This window comes from Thamnophis sirtalis, unplaced genomic scaffold (assembly GCF_051295495.1).
Source record: "Thamnophis sirtalis isolate CommonGarterSnake01/CBP01778 unplaced genomic scaffold, rThaSir2_p1.2 scaffold_1, whole genome shotgun sequence".
NCBI classification, from domain to species: domain Eukaryota; kingdom Metazoa; phylum Chordata; class Lepidosauria; order Squamata; family Natricidae; genus Thamnophis; species Thamnophis sirtalis.
This window is the reverse complement of record NW_028261381.1, coordinates 60,502,941-60,520,284: the sequence shown is the minus strand read 5'-3', so window position 1 is coordinate 60,520,284 and position 17,344 is coordinate 60,502,941. Positions and strand designations below refer to the sequence as shown.

The 17,344-nt window shown below is 40.3% G+C and overlaps 1 protein-coding gene across 4 annotated transcripts in view; it reads right to left on the bottom strand.

The window, feature by feature from the left end:
- The window catches only part of SLC11A1 (solute carrier family 11 member 1), a 228,640-nt gene extending 211,673 nt beyond the window's left edge, over positions 1 to 16,967 (bottom strand). For 2 of the 4 annotated variants that reach the window (XM_087712880.1, XM_087712861.1), the window contains exons 1-7: positions 16,867 to 16,967; positions 8,975 to 9,096; positions 7,376 to 7,498; positions 6,689 to 6,808; positions 3,620 to 3,726; positions 2,061 to 2,131; positions 727 to 794 (exon numbers count right to left, since the gene is read on the bottom strand). In XM_087712880.1, coding sequence (XP_087569006.1) covers positions 727 to 794; positions 2,061 to 2,131; positions 3,620 to 3,726; positions 6,689 to 6,808; positions 7,376 to 7,498; positions 8,975 to 9,096; positions 16,867 to 16,885 — 630 coding nt within the window. In that variant the 5' untranslated portion in view covers positions 16,886 to 16,967. Of the gene's footprint in view, positions 1 to 726; positions 795 to 2,060; positions 2,132 to 3,619; positions 3,727 to 6,688; positions 6,809 to 7,375; positions 7,499 to 8,974; positions 9,097 to 9,464; positions 9,692 to 9,789; positions 9,915 to 16,866 lie in introns of those variants that run through there. The other 2 variants (XM_087712869.1, XM_087712876.1) reach the window with 2 other exon arrangements.
- Between the last annotated feature and the right edge of the window lie 377 nt (positions 16,968 to 17,344).

Genomic DNA, 17,344 nt, shown 5'->3' with positions numbered 1-17,344 from the left:
AGACTGTGTGGAGTTTAGGTTCTAATCTAGGGGACTGGAGGCTAAAACATATGAAGAACGGCTGCAGGAACTGGGTATGTCTAGTCTTATGAAAAGAAGGGCTAGGGGAGACATGATAGCAATGTTCCAATATCTCAGGGGTTGCCACAAAGAAGAGGGAGTCAAGCTATTCTCCAAAGCACCTGAGAGTAGAACAAGAAACAATGGGTGGAAACTAATCAAGGAGAGAAGCAACTTAGAAGTAAGGAGAAATTTCCTGACAGTTAGAACAATTAATCAGTGGAACAATTTGCCTCCAGAAGTTGTGAATGCCCCAACACTGGAAGTCTTTAAGAAGATGTTGGATAGCCATGTGTCTGAAATGGTATAGGGTTTCCTGCCTAGGCAGGGGATTGTGTGATGATTTAATACAAATAAAGGCAGACAGCAAGGAGCTGGAACCAGAGGCTTGTCTTTACTCAGCAGCAGCCATCTTACAACAACTTACTGCCCCCCAGATCACATGACTAGAAATGTTAACTGTTTCCTACCATGCATAAAGAACTGGGTGTAACAATTGAGATATAACATAAAACATACACATCATTACAGATTGGACTAGAAGACCTCCAAGGTCCTTTCCAACTCTGCTATTTCATTATTGTATTGTATAAGCCTCAGACTTCTAGCCTGTCTAGGGAAGCATGGTTGAGGTTCTTACATGTGGGAGGAGAGAACATGTTTTACCTCATAGCCAAACGTTACTGCCATGATAGTAATGAGGAGGGCGAAAAAGGCTTCTAACTTCCTGAGACCTGCCAGGGAAGACAAAAGAGAAAGAGGTTTATTGTCCATAGGAGGCCTTGGGATTCTCAATTAGATTATTTTCTAATCTAATCCGGTGCTCTCCTGAAATATTTTTGAGCAAAATTCTGAGAGCTTCCAGCAGGAAAGACTGCATTAATGGCTATTTCAAACAGTAGTTAACATTTTGCTTGGTGCTCCTTATTGTGGCAAGTAAATACCGTGTTTCCCCAATAATAAGACAGGGTCTTATTTTCTTTTGACTCCCAAAATAAGCATTTGGTCTTATTTTTGGGAAGGTCTTATTTTTGAGGTGCATGAGGTGGCGAGCATGGTCAACTCATGGCTGCTGCTGTGTTGCAATATCTTCAGGGAGGGCTTATTTTCAAGGGAGGGCTTATTTTAGTGCATGCGCTCAAAAGCCCGACTGGACTTATTATCCGGGGAGGTCTTATTTTCAGGGAAACAGGGTATGGTAGGTGTTATTTTCATGAAATCACTCTGAATATTTATATGTTTATAATACTTTGAGTGTTCCTTACCGTTCTGGTATAGCCAAAGATTCTGGGCTCACAGAAACAAATGCAGATTTACCATACAGACTTACTTTCTGAAATAAAAAACTTTATTTGCTTACATCTATACCCACTGATGTCTACCCACCAACTCAAAGTTGGCTAGTCAGGTAAAGCTTGAGTTCCAGAAGAATCAAAGTGGAATGCCCACCATCAGAATGCCTTGTTTTGTGACGCAAAACACAACTAATACAATTTTCTATCAAAGATTGGCCAGTCTTGGTTTGGCCAATGCTGGTTTGGCCTTCTTTTCATGTTTTTTGTTTAGTTTTTTTCATTCGGAGCCACTGCCTCATCTGGGTCACATTTGCACCATCTATTTTGGAGGTAGGGGACTATATTATATTTTGAGAAGAGTCTCTTGTGCCTTCAGAGAAAATTTCATTCTGGTACTGTACTGTAGGGTTAGAAGCATAAATGTACCTTGATAACCTTATACCTTATATGGGTGACATGTACTCTGACTTACATACAGGTCCATTATACTTGCTGACAAGTACATAGCAAAAAATTCCATAGCATTCATAACTACACAGCTCAAATCCTCTAATATACAGGCAATACACGATAGTGATATTAGTTTTGGCATGACAACATATGAGTATATCATTAGTAACACAGTAACCAAACTCTCATAAACTTGCACATCTCACTAGATGACTCAACCATGTATACCTCCCTTCTCTCTGGCCTAGTATTTACCATATTTATCTAAGAAGAGGAAGAAGAAGGTGTCCACAATTGTGATCAAGACTCCAGCCCACAAAGGGATACTGCAAAAAGAAAAGTAAAATTTTATCATTCAAATAGAATTGCACACATCTGACTGTTTCTCAGAGTACTATGAAGACTCAGTGTCCTGCTATCATAAGCCCATGTCTGATTAAAATGGAAGCACCCATAAATACAGGAGGGTTGGTGCTTTCTATGCCAAGTTGAATTGCAAAACTTTAGTCTTGTAGGATTTTTCTAATGATATAGATGGGTAGCTAAGGGATAGACTAGGTACATGAACCATGGTGGTGCAATGGTTAGAGTGCAGTATTGTACTCTACTTCTGCTGACTGTCGGCTGACTGCAATTGGGCAGTTCAAATCTCACCAGGTTCAAGCTTGACTCATCCTTCTGAAGTGAGTAAAATGAGGACCCAGGTTGTTGGGGGCAATATGCTGATTCCATAAACCTCATAGAGAGGGCTGTAAAGCACTGTAAATCAGTATGTAAGTCTAAGTGCTATCGCTGCTATTGTTGCTATTGCTATATAGTTGTGAAAACAAAATATTTCTTGAAGGGCTTTAAGTTTGCTAAAGCTCTATCTGTAGTGTCTTTAATTCAAAGAATTATAGAAAACAGCTTTCTGCTAGGCATAGTCAGACTTTTGGCATTGTCTTTTACTGGTTTATAATCAGCACTGGATCTGTACTATGTCATGCCATCAGACCTTTTCTAAGAGTGGTGTCAATGCACTGCTGGCTCAGTTACACTTATCTGCTTTTGGAACAAAGCTGGGTTGTTGTTTTCTACTTGAAAATGGTGCAGTTCTGCAGAGTTTATTGACTGTCCATTTTCCCATAGGTGCTTCCCATTTTCCTCTTGGCACTCACCACCAATGTCTTTTTCTGCCAATCCTTGCTTTAGAGACTAAAAGGCCATAACATCTCAAGAAGGGTGAAAGTGAAGTGCACTAGCTTTTGAGAAATTGGGAGTGCAATCAGTGATTGTCAGAATCTCTTCAAGTTTTAGATCGGAAACTTTCCCAGTACTTTCTAGAGAGGTTAGGACCTGGGACTGTGCTGTGCCACTGGATTATAGCTCTTCCCCAACCCTCACCCTCCAATGATCCTTTACAGTACTTTGGATTAACCTCTGATAGCCATCAAATTGGAGAAGGCTGTTCTATATCCTGCAACTTTGAAGTGCAACATTCTTTGCTTCCATAATTGCATGTCTTGGCCAATCTGAAATATATCATTAGGCAATATATGACAAAGGTTTCAGTGCCATGCACTGGCAATTCCTCACCCCAATCATTCTGCAGGAGGATATTTAAAATGGGAAGGAATTATGCCTGATGTGCAAAGAGCAGAGAAATGATAGCATTGGTTTCACCTTATATTTAGTCCAATCTTTCCTGATTCTAGGAATCTGTAGAGACCCAATGGTAGAGTCTAGTGTTTGGTAGTCCCATAGCACTCAGAGCACTTGTCTCTGAAACCTGTCCATTGCTTTGTCTTCTGCCTATAGAAAATCAGGGATCTTACCGTCCAGCTGAAAGGAGGTTGAAAGCAATTGCTGTTCCAATAACTTCCTGCATATCAGAGCCAATTATAGCAATTTCGATCATAATCCAGAGCAGCACCCGTGGGACCTATAGTGGAAAGGACAACAGTTGGACTGTTAGAAGGTACAGAGGAAAAGTTGATAATCTAAGATCTCTCAACGCCTCTTTCTAATTTTGGCTATAACATATTAGGAACTCAGTGATCATCATTCACACACGACACTAATCTAAGGATGGGATATAACTGCAGCAACCATATGTATTATAAAGGACAGCCCTTTATTTCAGAGAGCAGTCCTTTTGATTTAATCTTCAAAAACTCACTTCTCTCCTTCATTTTGGTCATATAACCTTTACTATACAATCAGTAGCAGCTAACACAAAAGTATTTCATATTCATGTGGAAAATGTGGAAAAGTGAATTGCTCTTTAAAAAACAATTTATATGTACTGTTTGATGTTATAGATTTTTATTATTGTTTTTGTAAGGTTTTAGTTTTGTTGTTGAATTTTCCTTTGTAAACAAACCAATGTTTTTATCCTTATGAACCCCTTTCATATTTGCCTCCTTTTCAGGTTTGTCCTTTATCCTCCCACCCACCCCAAATAACGAGGCATTACTTGAAAGTCTGTAACCAAGCATTTTTGGCTCATTTTTAACTTTGCTTGTGTATGTTGCGTGTTAAGAGTAGGCATGTAAGTGGGAAGCCTTTCAAGGGTTGGAAAACTCCCATCCTACCCTAAAATAAGAGAAAATGCCATACTATTCTTAGACACATGTTTAATATACAGAAGATCACTAGATACATGCTCAGAAATAGCCTGAGAGGGGTTGGACTAGAAGACCTCCCAGGCTGGACTAGAAGACCTCCAAGGTCCCTTCCAACTCTGTTATTCTCTTCTCTTCTGTTCTGTTCCATTGCGTTCCATTCCATTCTAATTCTGAGCCGTGGTGGTGCAGTGGTTAGAATGAAGTACTGCAGGCTACTTCTGCTGACTGCTGGCTGCCTGCAATTTGGCAGATCGAATCTCACCAGGCTCAAGGTTGACTCAGCCTTCTAACTTTCTGAGGTGGGTAAAATGAGGACCCAGATTGTTGTGGGCAATATATGCTGACTCTGTAAACCGCTTAGGGAGGACGGTAAAGCACTGTGAAGTGGTATATAAGTCTAAGTGCTTTTGCTATTGATATTCTTCTTGGGTGTAAAGCATCTCCATGCAGGTCTATTACTTGGGCCAATTTAAAGGTGTAAAATTATCAACTGCCCACTGCACATTAAAGAGACTGTGGTTGCTTTTCTTCTAGCTGCTGATACTCCTGGAGGGGAAATGCAGCCAAAGGAATCCACCAATTTCTGCCCTTAAATTGTCCCATGTTAAAGCTGAAAAGAACAGCTCTATTCATTGACCTTCTTAATGAAGCATAAAACAGCTAGGTTGTGGGAGCAGTGCCGATGATGTTGGTGTCCTTCTAGGCCAACTCAAAGCCTGGAGGAATCCACACTATTGCAGCAATAAAGGAAGAGTCATAGGATTAGTTTGTCATCTGTCATCATGCCTGAGCAACTCAGATTTAGCAACAGTTACCCAGAAATTAATCACCTCCCTTCTTAACAATTACAGCATTCTTTGGAAAAAAAGTAAACATTTCTGGAACTGGCAATTAGTGTAAAAAAAAAGAAAAAGCAGGTAGGTTGATACAAAACACAATACAACAAACACAACAAACACAACAACCACAACAACCACAACCACAACCACAACCACAACCACAACCACAACCACAACCACAACAAAAGGGCCCAGGAATCACAAGATACCAATGGACAAACATCTGAGCAATTACCAGTTATTTGCTAAGCACATGGTGTTAATTCCAAAGCCTTAAACCTTTAAGGCCTGATCATCTGAGGGAACAAGTCTCAATACTGTACAATCTGTACGACAGATCTTTCTGAAAATGCTCCTGTTCTCAGATTAGAATAGAATAGAATAAGAGAGTTGGAAGGGACCTTGGGGGTCTTCTAGTCCAACCCCTACTAGACAGGAAACCCTACACTATTTCAGACAAATGATTATCCAACATCTTCTTAAAAACTTCCAGTGTTGGAGCATTTACAACTTCTGGAGGCAAATTGTTCCACTGATTAATTATTCTAACTGTCAGGAAATTTCTCCTCAGTTCGAAGTTGCTTCTCTCCTTGATTAGTTTCCACCCATTGCTTCTTGTCTTGCCTTCAGCTGCTTTGGAGAATAGCTTGACTCCCTCTTCTTTGTGACAACACCTGAGATATTGGAACACTGCTATCATGTCTCCCCTAGTCCTTCTTTTCATTAAACCAGACATACTCAGTTCCTGCAACCGTCCTTCATATGTTTTAGTTTCCAGTCCCCTAAACATCTTTGTTGCTCTTCTCTACACTTTCTAGAGTCTCCACATCTTTTTTACATCATGGCGACCAAAACTGAATGCAATATTCCAAGTGTAGCCTTATTATGTGGGATAATATTTTTTCCCATCATTCCCAGCTATGACTTGCATTTCCTTGGAAGCTGAATCCCACTTTCTCTGTTTTTAGAAAAGGGACGACATCTTTACAAGATTAACAGTGAATGATTTTGCTATTTTTAAAAAAATGGGAATCTTATTTAGAATATGTATTTACTGAGCATAGTTTCAAACAGAAAGGCAACATATAACTGAAGTAAAAATTTTAAAAATGCTATTGTTTATGACCGATATATTAACATTTTGCATAAAACAAGCAATAAACCATGATCATAAACTACTGTGGCTTAATTTGGCAAACACATGAAATCAAATCATGCTTTGTTTACCCATGGTTTATTGTGTAAACCACAGTTATTTGATTCATAGAACCATCAAACTACATTGTGGCTTAGGGGTCAAGTGCAAAGTCAGAGAAAGAAAGGCAGATGGAGATCAATTTAGTTCCATTTGCAATTATCACTGTGCCACTGCAGTCACCGAATAAACCAGAATTTGGAGCCAATGTTGCCTTATTGACTGCTACACATTCATACTCACCTTGGGATAGTAGTGATAACATATCTCTCCCAAGTCCTTGCCTGTAACTACTCCAAGCCGTATAGCCAACCTTTGGCAGAGTAGACCCAAAATTGTGCTCCAAAGCAGGACCCAGAGCAGCTGTGTAGGGAGCAAAGGCACATGGTCACAGAGCACATAGGAGGTTCTGTATCAATACAACAATAACTAAACAGGACTGAGACCCACGTAGCTTTAGGATATTGGGAGAGAAACTCAGAAACACATGTCTATACTGAGTCCACCCACAGCAACTTTTGATCAGATGAGCAGAAGTACAAATATGATAAACAAATAAATAAATACAGCATGGAGGGTCAGTTACAGAGAGTAGAAGGAATGGGGACAACTTTGTAAAGTCCCTGTGAATCTAGAACAGGAGTGTCAAACTCATGTCATCACGGCAGTGTCATGTGACGTATTGGGACTCCCCCACCCTTTGCTAAACCGGGCAGGAGCATATGTCACATCCAGGCCATGGGCTGTGAGTTTGATAGTCCTGATCTAGAGGCTGAGCAATGAAAACTGGAAGTATGCAGGAATTTTCCTGTTTCCAGCCTTGAGATGGGCTTCAATAATTGGGAAAGATGAATAAGAATTAATTTCAAAGTAAGTCACTGCAGGCTGTTTGGTTGGTTGGCCTTCTCCTCCATTTCCTCACATACTCACTTGGAAGCCAGCGACAGCGCCACATTGTAAGTCTGACTCTATATTTCCTGGATCCAGGTAGGCAATACTCATGAGGAATCCTGGCCCGGTGAAAGCCCAAAGCTTTCTGAAACTGAAACCGTACTGGAGAACAAAGATATGGAAAATTTAACTAGCGCTAGAGAAGAAAAGTCACAGTAATGTTATTATACTTGAATAGCTTATTCTACTGAATCAGACCTACAAGGCCACTTTTCTTGTCAACCAACAAAAGTATCACTTAGAAAAACCTGACATAAGACGTACCACTTTGATCCCAATTAAAGAATTTGCTCCTCTCTCTCATGCAGATCAATGCTCTTGTGTGTGTGTGTGTGTGTGTGTGTGTGTGTCCCCGTCCGTCTGTCCGTCTGTCCTTATATATCCATCTGTCTTATCTGTATGCATGTATCCTGCTTCTAAATTGCTCCTAGCTTTTTGGGGGGCCAAGGGTGGGCAGCTGTGGTTTAGAAGCTGTACATGGTCTGGGCCACAACAGCATGGCCCATGAAGAGTCAACATCTCATATTGGCCAGCCTTTGGCGGGAAAGGAAATTGCATGGCTCCTGCCAACCAGATGCTTCCATAGTGACAGCAGAAGCAAAGGAGGGGAGGACAGGACTCAGAAATTGGCAGAAGAGGTGAGGCAGGGATCCATTCCTTCCAGAGAGCAGCTGCCTGCCCTGCAAAACTATCCTTGTGGCATTATTTTTTCTGAAGCAGCATGCAAGCCAAAAATTGATTAGCCCCACCTGCAAAGATCAATAGCTCAGGGACACAGCCTTGATCTTGGATTGGTTCACTCCTTGCAAATGAAAATCACCTTGGCCTGCTATGCCATGATCTGTTTACATCTCCCATACTTTCCAATAAGCTTTTTATTTCCCTGTGTTTCAAACAAAGCCTACCTTTTCCTGGTTCCTCACAAACCAGGTACTGTGTTAATTCTATGCAAACAATTTCAGTTTCAGTTAAGCTCCATTCCTGGGGACTGTGCATATATCTGTGGGGTTTTCTTAACAATAGTATGAAAGGAATTTGCCATGGCACTTATAACTGTTGAAGCATCCCCACAGTCATGTAGTTAATAGAATAGAATAGAATAGAATAGAATAGAATAGAATAGAATAGAATAGAATAGAATAGAATAGAATAGAATAGAATAGAATAGAATAGAATTCTTTATTGGCCAAGTGTGACTGGACACACAAGAAATTTGTCTTTGGTGCATATTCTCTTAGTGTACATAAAGAAAAATAAAATAGAATATATTCATTAAGAATCATAAGATACAACACTTAGAGATAGTCATAGGATACTAATAAGCAATCAAATCATACTAGGAAACAAATAAAACAATATAAATTGAAAGATACAAGCAATATTTTTATAGTCATAAGTGGGAAGAGATAGGTACTAGGAAGAAGGAGAAAAATAATAGTAATACAGTCTTAGTAAATTCATTAACATGCTGTGTGAGCCCAATTATGCTGTGGAGCTGATAGTTCCAAAAGGACTTTTCAGTCAAGAGAAAAATCCCAGGACAACAATCCATGTGCAAACTCGTAACCAAAGGCTTACCCCACCAACATCTGGAATAGCGATCCTTTCATCCAAGTAGGTTTGATCCTGGTCCTCCTGGTGATTATGTAGGTTTGGTGACTCGGTAGCACCATACTGACTTTTCCTTCTAATTTTGTTCCCTAGGAAAGTTCAAAAGTAAGGAGGGATCAATATAAAGAAGCACAAATGAATGGAACCTTAAAAAATATTCTGTACTGTAACGACTGAAGCCTATGGAGATTCTCAGACATCTAGGTCATGGTTGTCCCAAAGTTGTTGTTTTTTCAAAAAGCAACTGGGCTTTGTTTTTCCTTGAAGATGTTTCACTTCTCATCCAAGACGCTTCTTCAGTTCTGATTGTAGTTTGGAATAATGACTGAAGCAATATCATTATATTTCTGCTACAATCACAGCACCTAACATTTTCTTGTAGTACAAACATTCCTTCCGTCCCCAGTTTCGAGCTCTTCAGTTGGAACACTTTTGATACAAGATGAAATATCAATACCTTGCAACTATTTAAAATCTCAACAGCAGCAGCCAGTAATGGAAGGAATGGGGAAGTTCATGTGTTATTAAACAAACACCCCCTGGATCAAAAACAAAAGTACACCAACATCTTTTCCTAGACTTAGTAGAACTTGAAAAAATAAAACTAACTGCATAGTAAAAGATATGTCTCTAGGCAGCTATAGAATGACTTCCAAGAAAATGAGAAGTATTTTGCCAACTCATACTTCATCTTGCGAAAAAAGATGAAATATGTTCAACAAATGTAAATGCATCTTTACATCAGTTCTGAGCCTATTAAAGAAAGATTAACTGTACCTTACCCTGTTCCTGCATATCTCTTCGCACTTAGTTCCTGCACAGTCCAAGTAACTTTAACAACCATCTGTTTTACAAGCAAAATTTATTTTTGATGAGTCTCAAAGTCTGGAAAAACCTGTTTGGTAAGTCCATGATGATACCTCCTAGCCAGTGAAATCTTGTTTGCATATTCAGCTGGGGATCAGCAGTTCATTTCAAGATCTGAAAATATTCTGACCACGAAGGGGTTTACGTAAAACTCATATGCTGGATATCTGCATAAAGTGTGTTCTGTTGCTTACAGATGTTCTGAGCCAGCCATCAAGAGATATATTTAAAATAACTATGAGCGATCTTCTGCATTTCAAAAGATGTAATAATGTATTGGCAAACAAGTTAGATAAAGAAAAGTTATTTATTTATTTTCAGGTACAAGCAAATTATTCTTAAGAAAACTTGGGCAACTAATTTTTTCTAGTTCCAAAAATTACAAAATCTATTTTCCAGCATCCTATCTGTTCGTTCTACTTTTCCTCATATTTAAAGATATTTCTTTTGTTACATAGCTTTTGGAGATTAAAAACACTTTGGTATATTTTTATTTACCTAAAGAAAACCATCTGATGCAGAGGTGGGTTGCTACCAGTTTGCACTGGTTCAGGCGAACTAGTAGTGGAAATTGGGACTGGGTCGCTGAACCAGTAGGAATGACAGGCTGGCCATGCCCCCAAACCAGTTCCCTGATCACCTCTGCCATTGCTGGCTTGTTTTTTAGTCATTTTTTCATGTTCTGTGCATGCACAGAATAATTTACAGGCAACTGCGCATGGGCGCAAAGCACACACAAAGCGAAGCAGCAGTAACCCACTCTTGATCTGATGCCAAAAATAAATAACAATGGACTCTTATATACTCAACTTATGAAGCACAAGGTGTGAATTCTTAGTTTAGTATAGCTCTGTGTTAGCACAGTCTACCAAATACAAATAAGGCTAGGAAGTATGACCAAGGCATACATGCATGCATATCCTTTATGACTTCCCTTAATGGAACCATTATATTAAACAGGTTTTACAGCACACCTTAGCACAAAGAAAATAAGTTCCCTAGTGGCCATCTTATTTAAAAAAGCCCATCTATTGTGTCCCACATTTGGTGGGGCTTCATTATCTGTAATTGTTGGAAAGTGGTACAGAGGCATTGTGATGTAGTGGTTAAGTTACTGGTCTAAGACTGGGTTCAAGTCCAACTTCAGCTGCAGAAACTCATTTGGGGACCCTGAGTCATTTTGGTGTCTTGGTTCCTAAGACCATCAAAAATATGTGTTTTCCGATGATCATAGGCGACCCAAAGGGGTCCCAACCCACAGGTTGAGAACCACTGGTTTAGAGATTTGTAAGCAGGGTCTTGGAGTAGGTCGGACTACCAAGCCAAACTATCCAACCTACTCCAAGACCCCACTTACAAACCTCTAAACACAGAAGCCACCACCTACCTAGAAAAAACTACCAAATCCAAAATAAAAGCCTCTCCCACCAGTGAAGAGATCCAGCAAAGAATCATCCCCAGAGAGAAATCTTCCAGATGCCCCAAACTCTATGGCCTCCCCAAGATACACAAAGAAGGAACACCACTCAGACCCAGTCAGCTCACCTCTACGGAATCTTGCCAAATAACTCCAACCCTATGCAGAATCCATCACCTCACATGTACAAAACTCACTCCACTTCATAGAAACAATAAAGAAACAAAACCTACAACCCAGTGACATACCCGTGAGCTTCGATGTCATATCCGTCTTCACCCAAGTGCCTATAAAAGAAGCCTTGACAGCTATCCAGAACAAACACAACGCTCCTAAACACATCCTGGGCCTGACCAACCACTGCCTAACCAACACATACTTAATCCATAATGGACAAAGATACAAACAGATAGAAGGAGCACCCATGGGATCACCCCTCTCACCCGTCATCGCAAACTTATACATGGAACATTTTGAAACTAACGCCTTAGATAAATCTGAACACAAACCCAAACTCTGGCTTAGATATGTTGATGACACTTTCGTGATTTGGCCACATGGGAAAGAAAAACTGGACAACTTCCTCGCACATCTCAACAGCCTACACCTCAAAATACAATTCACTATGGAATTAGAAGCAACCAACTTCCCTTTCTGGACATCCTAATCTACAAAAAACCCAATGGCTCCCTAGGACACAATCTACCACCGGGGAAAAAACACACACCAACCACTACTTAAACACAAAATCCCATCACCACCCTGCACAGATCAACTCTGTAGCCAAGACCCTCATCTCCAGAACCAAACGCCTAGCCAACAAAGATCACCTGAAAACTGAATTGCACACTCTCACAAACGTATTAATCTCCAACGGATTCCAAAGAAAAACAATTCCAACCTAATCCAAAGGGAGACTCCCCCCAAGAACTGAGACACAGAACAGGACAATGGCATCGCCCTCCTCCCTTACATCAAAGGCACCACAGATAAAATCAGCAAAATTCTCCACAAAAATAATATCAAGACAGCCTTTGGCACTGACCAAAAAATAGCCAACATCTTAAAAAAAACCAAAGACAAAATCCAGCTAGAAAACCAAGAAGTCTATGAAAAACCATACAAAATCTGCCCTGCAACATACATAGGACAAACGAACAGGAGAATAAATGTACGCATTGTAGAACACAAGAATGCAGTAAGAAAAAAAGACGGCAGCTCCGACCACGCTTTAAGCTGAAAACACCAGCCTGAAGATGGCGAGTGAGAACTCGCCGAAATGTTGCCAAGACAATCTCATCTCAATCTTACACTGGAAAAGTCCCGAATATAACAATACCAGCATACCTACACCCGTGAAAATCTACATATATGTATGTATGTATGTATGTATGTATGTATGTATGTATGTATGTATGTATATGTACATATGTCTTTCCTTGGGGTCTTGAGGATATATATATACATACATACATACATACATACATACATACATACATACATATATATATATATATATATATATATATATATATATATATACACACACACACACACATACACACACACATATATACATATACATATACATATACATATACATATACATATACATATACATATACATATACATATACATATACATATACATATACATATACATATACATATACATATACATATACATATACATATACATATACATATACATATACATATACATATACATATACATATACATATACATATACATACATCCTAAGCAGGCTTGGCTCTGGGAGAAGGAAGGCAGATTTGCTTGATGGGAAATAAAAATCAAGTTACAATCAGGTTGCTCTAGAGCAGGCATATCCAACCCATCACCAATGAGCCACATGAGGTCCTGGACAACTAGTAAAGTGCCTTACAAGATCATAAACTTTTAAATATTGATTTTATATTCATTAACTATACTATATAGTTTGTATGTGGTCCAAGACAATTCCTCTTTACTCCATGTGGCCCAGGTTGGACATGTTGTTGTGGCCTGCCAGCAGATTTGGACAGTGAGGAGGTTGGGGAGGAGCATGGGCCAGTCCTTGTGTCTGGGGAAGGCTCTGATGAGGGCTCTGCGTCAGAGGCAGAAAGGGGGCGAGGGCTGTCTGACAGTTAGCGGCTGCCTTAGGAGTCAGACATTGGTGAGACAGATAAACAGCTGGAGCCTGTTCCCAGTGTGTGCGCTTGTGCAGAGTTGCCAGATGAACGAAACAGCTAAGGAATAAAGGTCGACTTGGAAGTAAAGCCACAGGCGGATGGTGAATGGCCCCTCCCATAGGGAATAAAAGAGGAGCGAAAGGGGAAGGGAGGGGAGTTTGCAGGAGACAATTAAGTTGCTTAATTGGTTTGTGAGTCTCTGAGATGTCTTGCCAAGTGCTGAAGACATTGGCCTGGCAGCTCTCCAAGCCAGATATGGTCTGTGACTGTAAATTCACCCCTGAAAGACTTGGATGTGAGTGAGAGGAATTCACAGTAACTTAATAAAAAGGGGTTTTTGTCAGGATAAGGAGTCTACTTCGTGGTTTGGGGAAACCTAGGTCAGAACACAACCATACTCTAGAGCAGGGGTGTCAAACTCAAGGCCCGGGGGTCGGATCTGGCCTACTTAGATCTGGCCTGTGGACCCGCCCTAGAAACAGCAAAGGACCGGCCCATGGTGCCTCTGCCAGTGAAAATGGAGCTCTGGAGGGCCTCATGCAGCCCACCCAGGCTCCGTTTTTGGCTGTGACGGCCTCCTGCAGCCCTCTGCCAGTGAAAACAGAGCCAGGGCAGGTCTACATGCGGCCTTCCCAAGCTCCGTTTTGGCTGACAGAGGGCTGCAGGAGGCCGTCGAGGCCAAAAATGGAGCCTTGAGGAGTGACGTCAAGCTGGCCATGCCCCCATGCCCTCCCACAAGGTCAAACACAACCCTGATGCAGTCCTCAGTGAAATCAAGTGTGATACCCCTGCTCTAGAGAGTTGTATATCTATGCTTGCTTTCTCGGCATAATATACAAGAATGCTAATCAGTGACATAGTCATGTTGCAATCTTGATAGCCTCGTCTACAGCATACTGTAGGAAGTTATCACCCAGCCCTCTCCCAGAAAAATGAAATATCCTAGGAAATATTGAAAAGGCAGAATATTTCTCTAGATGTGAAAAGGGAGAAACATGTTTTAAAGACAGAATAACTCCATGTAGCTTCCTGCCCACTCCACTTTGTCAATGGGCCATTAAGATCCCCAAGCAAGTATCTTTACATAATAAAGAGTTCTCCCCTTCAGCTCCAGAGTGATGTGATTAAGGCATGATTAGCCTTTACCCACTCACCACATGGCATCTGAGAACTCAACCAAACTTGGATTCAAAACACAGCCTAGACAGTTGCCCCTGCATGGCCCCATTGGATTCTGACAACCAATCAGAATACAAGCTCAAGATCAAAGGCCAGAGAGGGCATAAAACCAGGGACTTTCAGCATCTCACTCCTTTCCTTCTCTTCTTCTGCACCCAACATTGAAGCATGTGATCACTTCTTCTGTTCAGGACTCAAGCCATGTGGTCCTGTCCACCATTAAACCATCTTTCCAAGCAGCCCCCATGTCTCCAGTGTCTTTTTCCTGACTTGGAGCCGAACCCAGAAGGACATTTTTTCCAACAATACCAAAAATGGCTTGGTAACACAAATATTATCCTTTAGTCCTTGTCAATGCCTTGATCTTGACTTCAACTACAGTCTACAAAATCACTTCCTTCTGTCCCATAAAACAAACCAGACTGGAGAAAGTTAGAGCAAGACAGTGTTACACCACATAGTCTTAATATTGTTCTAACAAGGCTTGGGGTCCATTCAGGCCTGCTAAGTGAGGAAAGACCATCTCCCTCCCTCCCTTTGATGAATTAGAACCAGAGCCTTTGATCCTCTTTAAGGGAATGATGAGAGCTAGCTGACTGCAGTTCAATGTTGTGGCTGTGAGATCTATGAGCATGGACTTATCTTCATACTTCATACTTATCTGAGCTTACCGCTACGTTTTTCAAGGAAATTGTTGAATATAAGTTTTTGGATTTTGAAATCACTGTTGGGGTGAGAGGTTCTGAGCAACACATAATGGTTTCAATTTGGTTCCTTGGCTTGGAACTTCAGAGATTAAAAAGAGAAGTCCTTCTACTGCCATCTTCTGGTTTGGGCATGAAAACATACACTGCGTTAACCAAGCATGACTTAAGAAGATGGGTAAACTTAGTCACTGAGTCACAAGATTTGGAGATGTTTCCTTGGTTTAACTGAATTGTAATTCTTAAAACAACCATTGAAGTGATGCAACTTCCCATCTCTCTAGGGTGAAGCTTTGGACTTGTATAAAAGGCATGGTGTTTTGACAGAAGGAAAAGGGAAAGTGCATCTCCTCCTGCCTGTAATTTAGCAAAGGAAGTTTTGAGCGTGTGGTCCTCTTTTCTTCTGTTAGGAAACAAAGGAAACGCACTGGAATGGAATCCAAGAAAAGGATGAAAATAATCAGCTTTCCGACATCCTGGTTGCCTCTTCTCTTCTGTAAGTATCATTTAAAAATCAATATAGGTACCAGCAGTTGGTTGCTGCCGGTTTCGCGCATCTGACGTGCACTGCAAGTGCGGGGACTGTTCAATGTAAGTTGTTCTTCGCACATGCACAGAACAATTTACAGTGACCTGTGCACAAGCAGTCACTAAAATCCAAAATGGTGGCGGCTCAGCGCAGCAAGGGAACCATTTCAGGGGCGTGGCAGGCCTGGGTCACTGCTTGTTCTGGGATCCAGGCCTGAATTCCACTACTGGTTCTGCCAAACCGGGCCAAACTGCAAGCAACCCACCTCTGATTGGTACTATCCAAAACAAGAGATATTAACCAACACACACTTACGGCTGCTGCTGATTAGAAACATAGAATGTTTCAAGATTTCAGATTTCAGAATTTAATCACTTCCAAAGAACTAAATTCTGTTTCTGCAACTCATGTGGTTACTGTATTGAAAAATGCACAATTATAGCATAGTTCAAAGTTATGGGACCTTTACAAATCTGTATTTATATGTTAGGCAGAAATTCTCTCACAGTCTTATTGTTACATTTCTAGTTTGTTCATTTTCTTAGCATGCTTTGGTGATTTTAACAGCTGGGTAATAAGCAGACTTTTAAAAGCTACAGAATTACATAAAAATGGGTTTTGCAGAGTTGAGTGATCCCAATAAAATAAATCCTACATCCCAGAATTAAGTTCCATTGAATTAAATAAGGCTTATTCACAGCAACTGTATAATGATTACAACCTGTAAAGTTACTTGGTATAAATCAACCAAAAGAACAGAAAAGTACAGTAGATGAAATTGAAAATGTAAACTGTTTTCTAGAAATCATTCTAACACTGCACTGATTTATATTTTCCTTCTTCTGAATAAATAAACAAATCAAATACATGTCTATGGAAGAAATGAATATCAATTTTTTAAAAAAGTACAAGAGGAACAGAAGATGTAATTTTTATCACTGAAAAAATGAGTACGATTTGGTGAATCTACCTGCATCTTGTGATCCCATTTAAAAGTTTGTTCTGTCAAAAGTTATCTTCAGATCCGAAGCAGTGCAAGATCTTCACAAATGATGAAAGCTGAAGAGAAGTCATCACATGCCCTAGAATTCAGCAACAGAGAAAAGCCATGAAGAGGAAGGATCTTAATAGTGAACTCATTTTGGTTACTCTTGGATTTCACAATAACATAAAAGGAGAAGTGCATCCAAAAAGAAATCAATAGCGTGATTTTTCTCTTATACACAGTGTTTGGCACTGAGAAGCAGTGCCTCAGCAGAACAACTCAAGCATCATGACCGAATTGTAATCTATCTTGTTTTGTTTTGTTTTGTTTTAGGGAAAATTTTAGTCTCTGGCATTTAAAGTGATATCTTTGTGATTTTCTATGTCAGGTGCTAAAATAACATGACCAGCGACATGTGCCTCAAACTGCTAAGCATTTAGGGAAAGATAAAACTTTGTCAAGG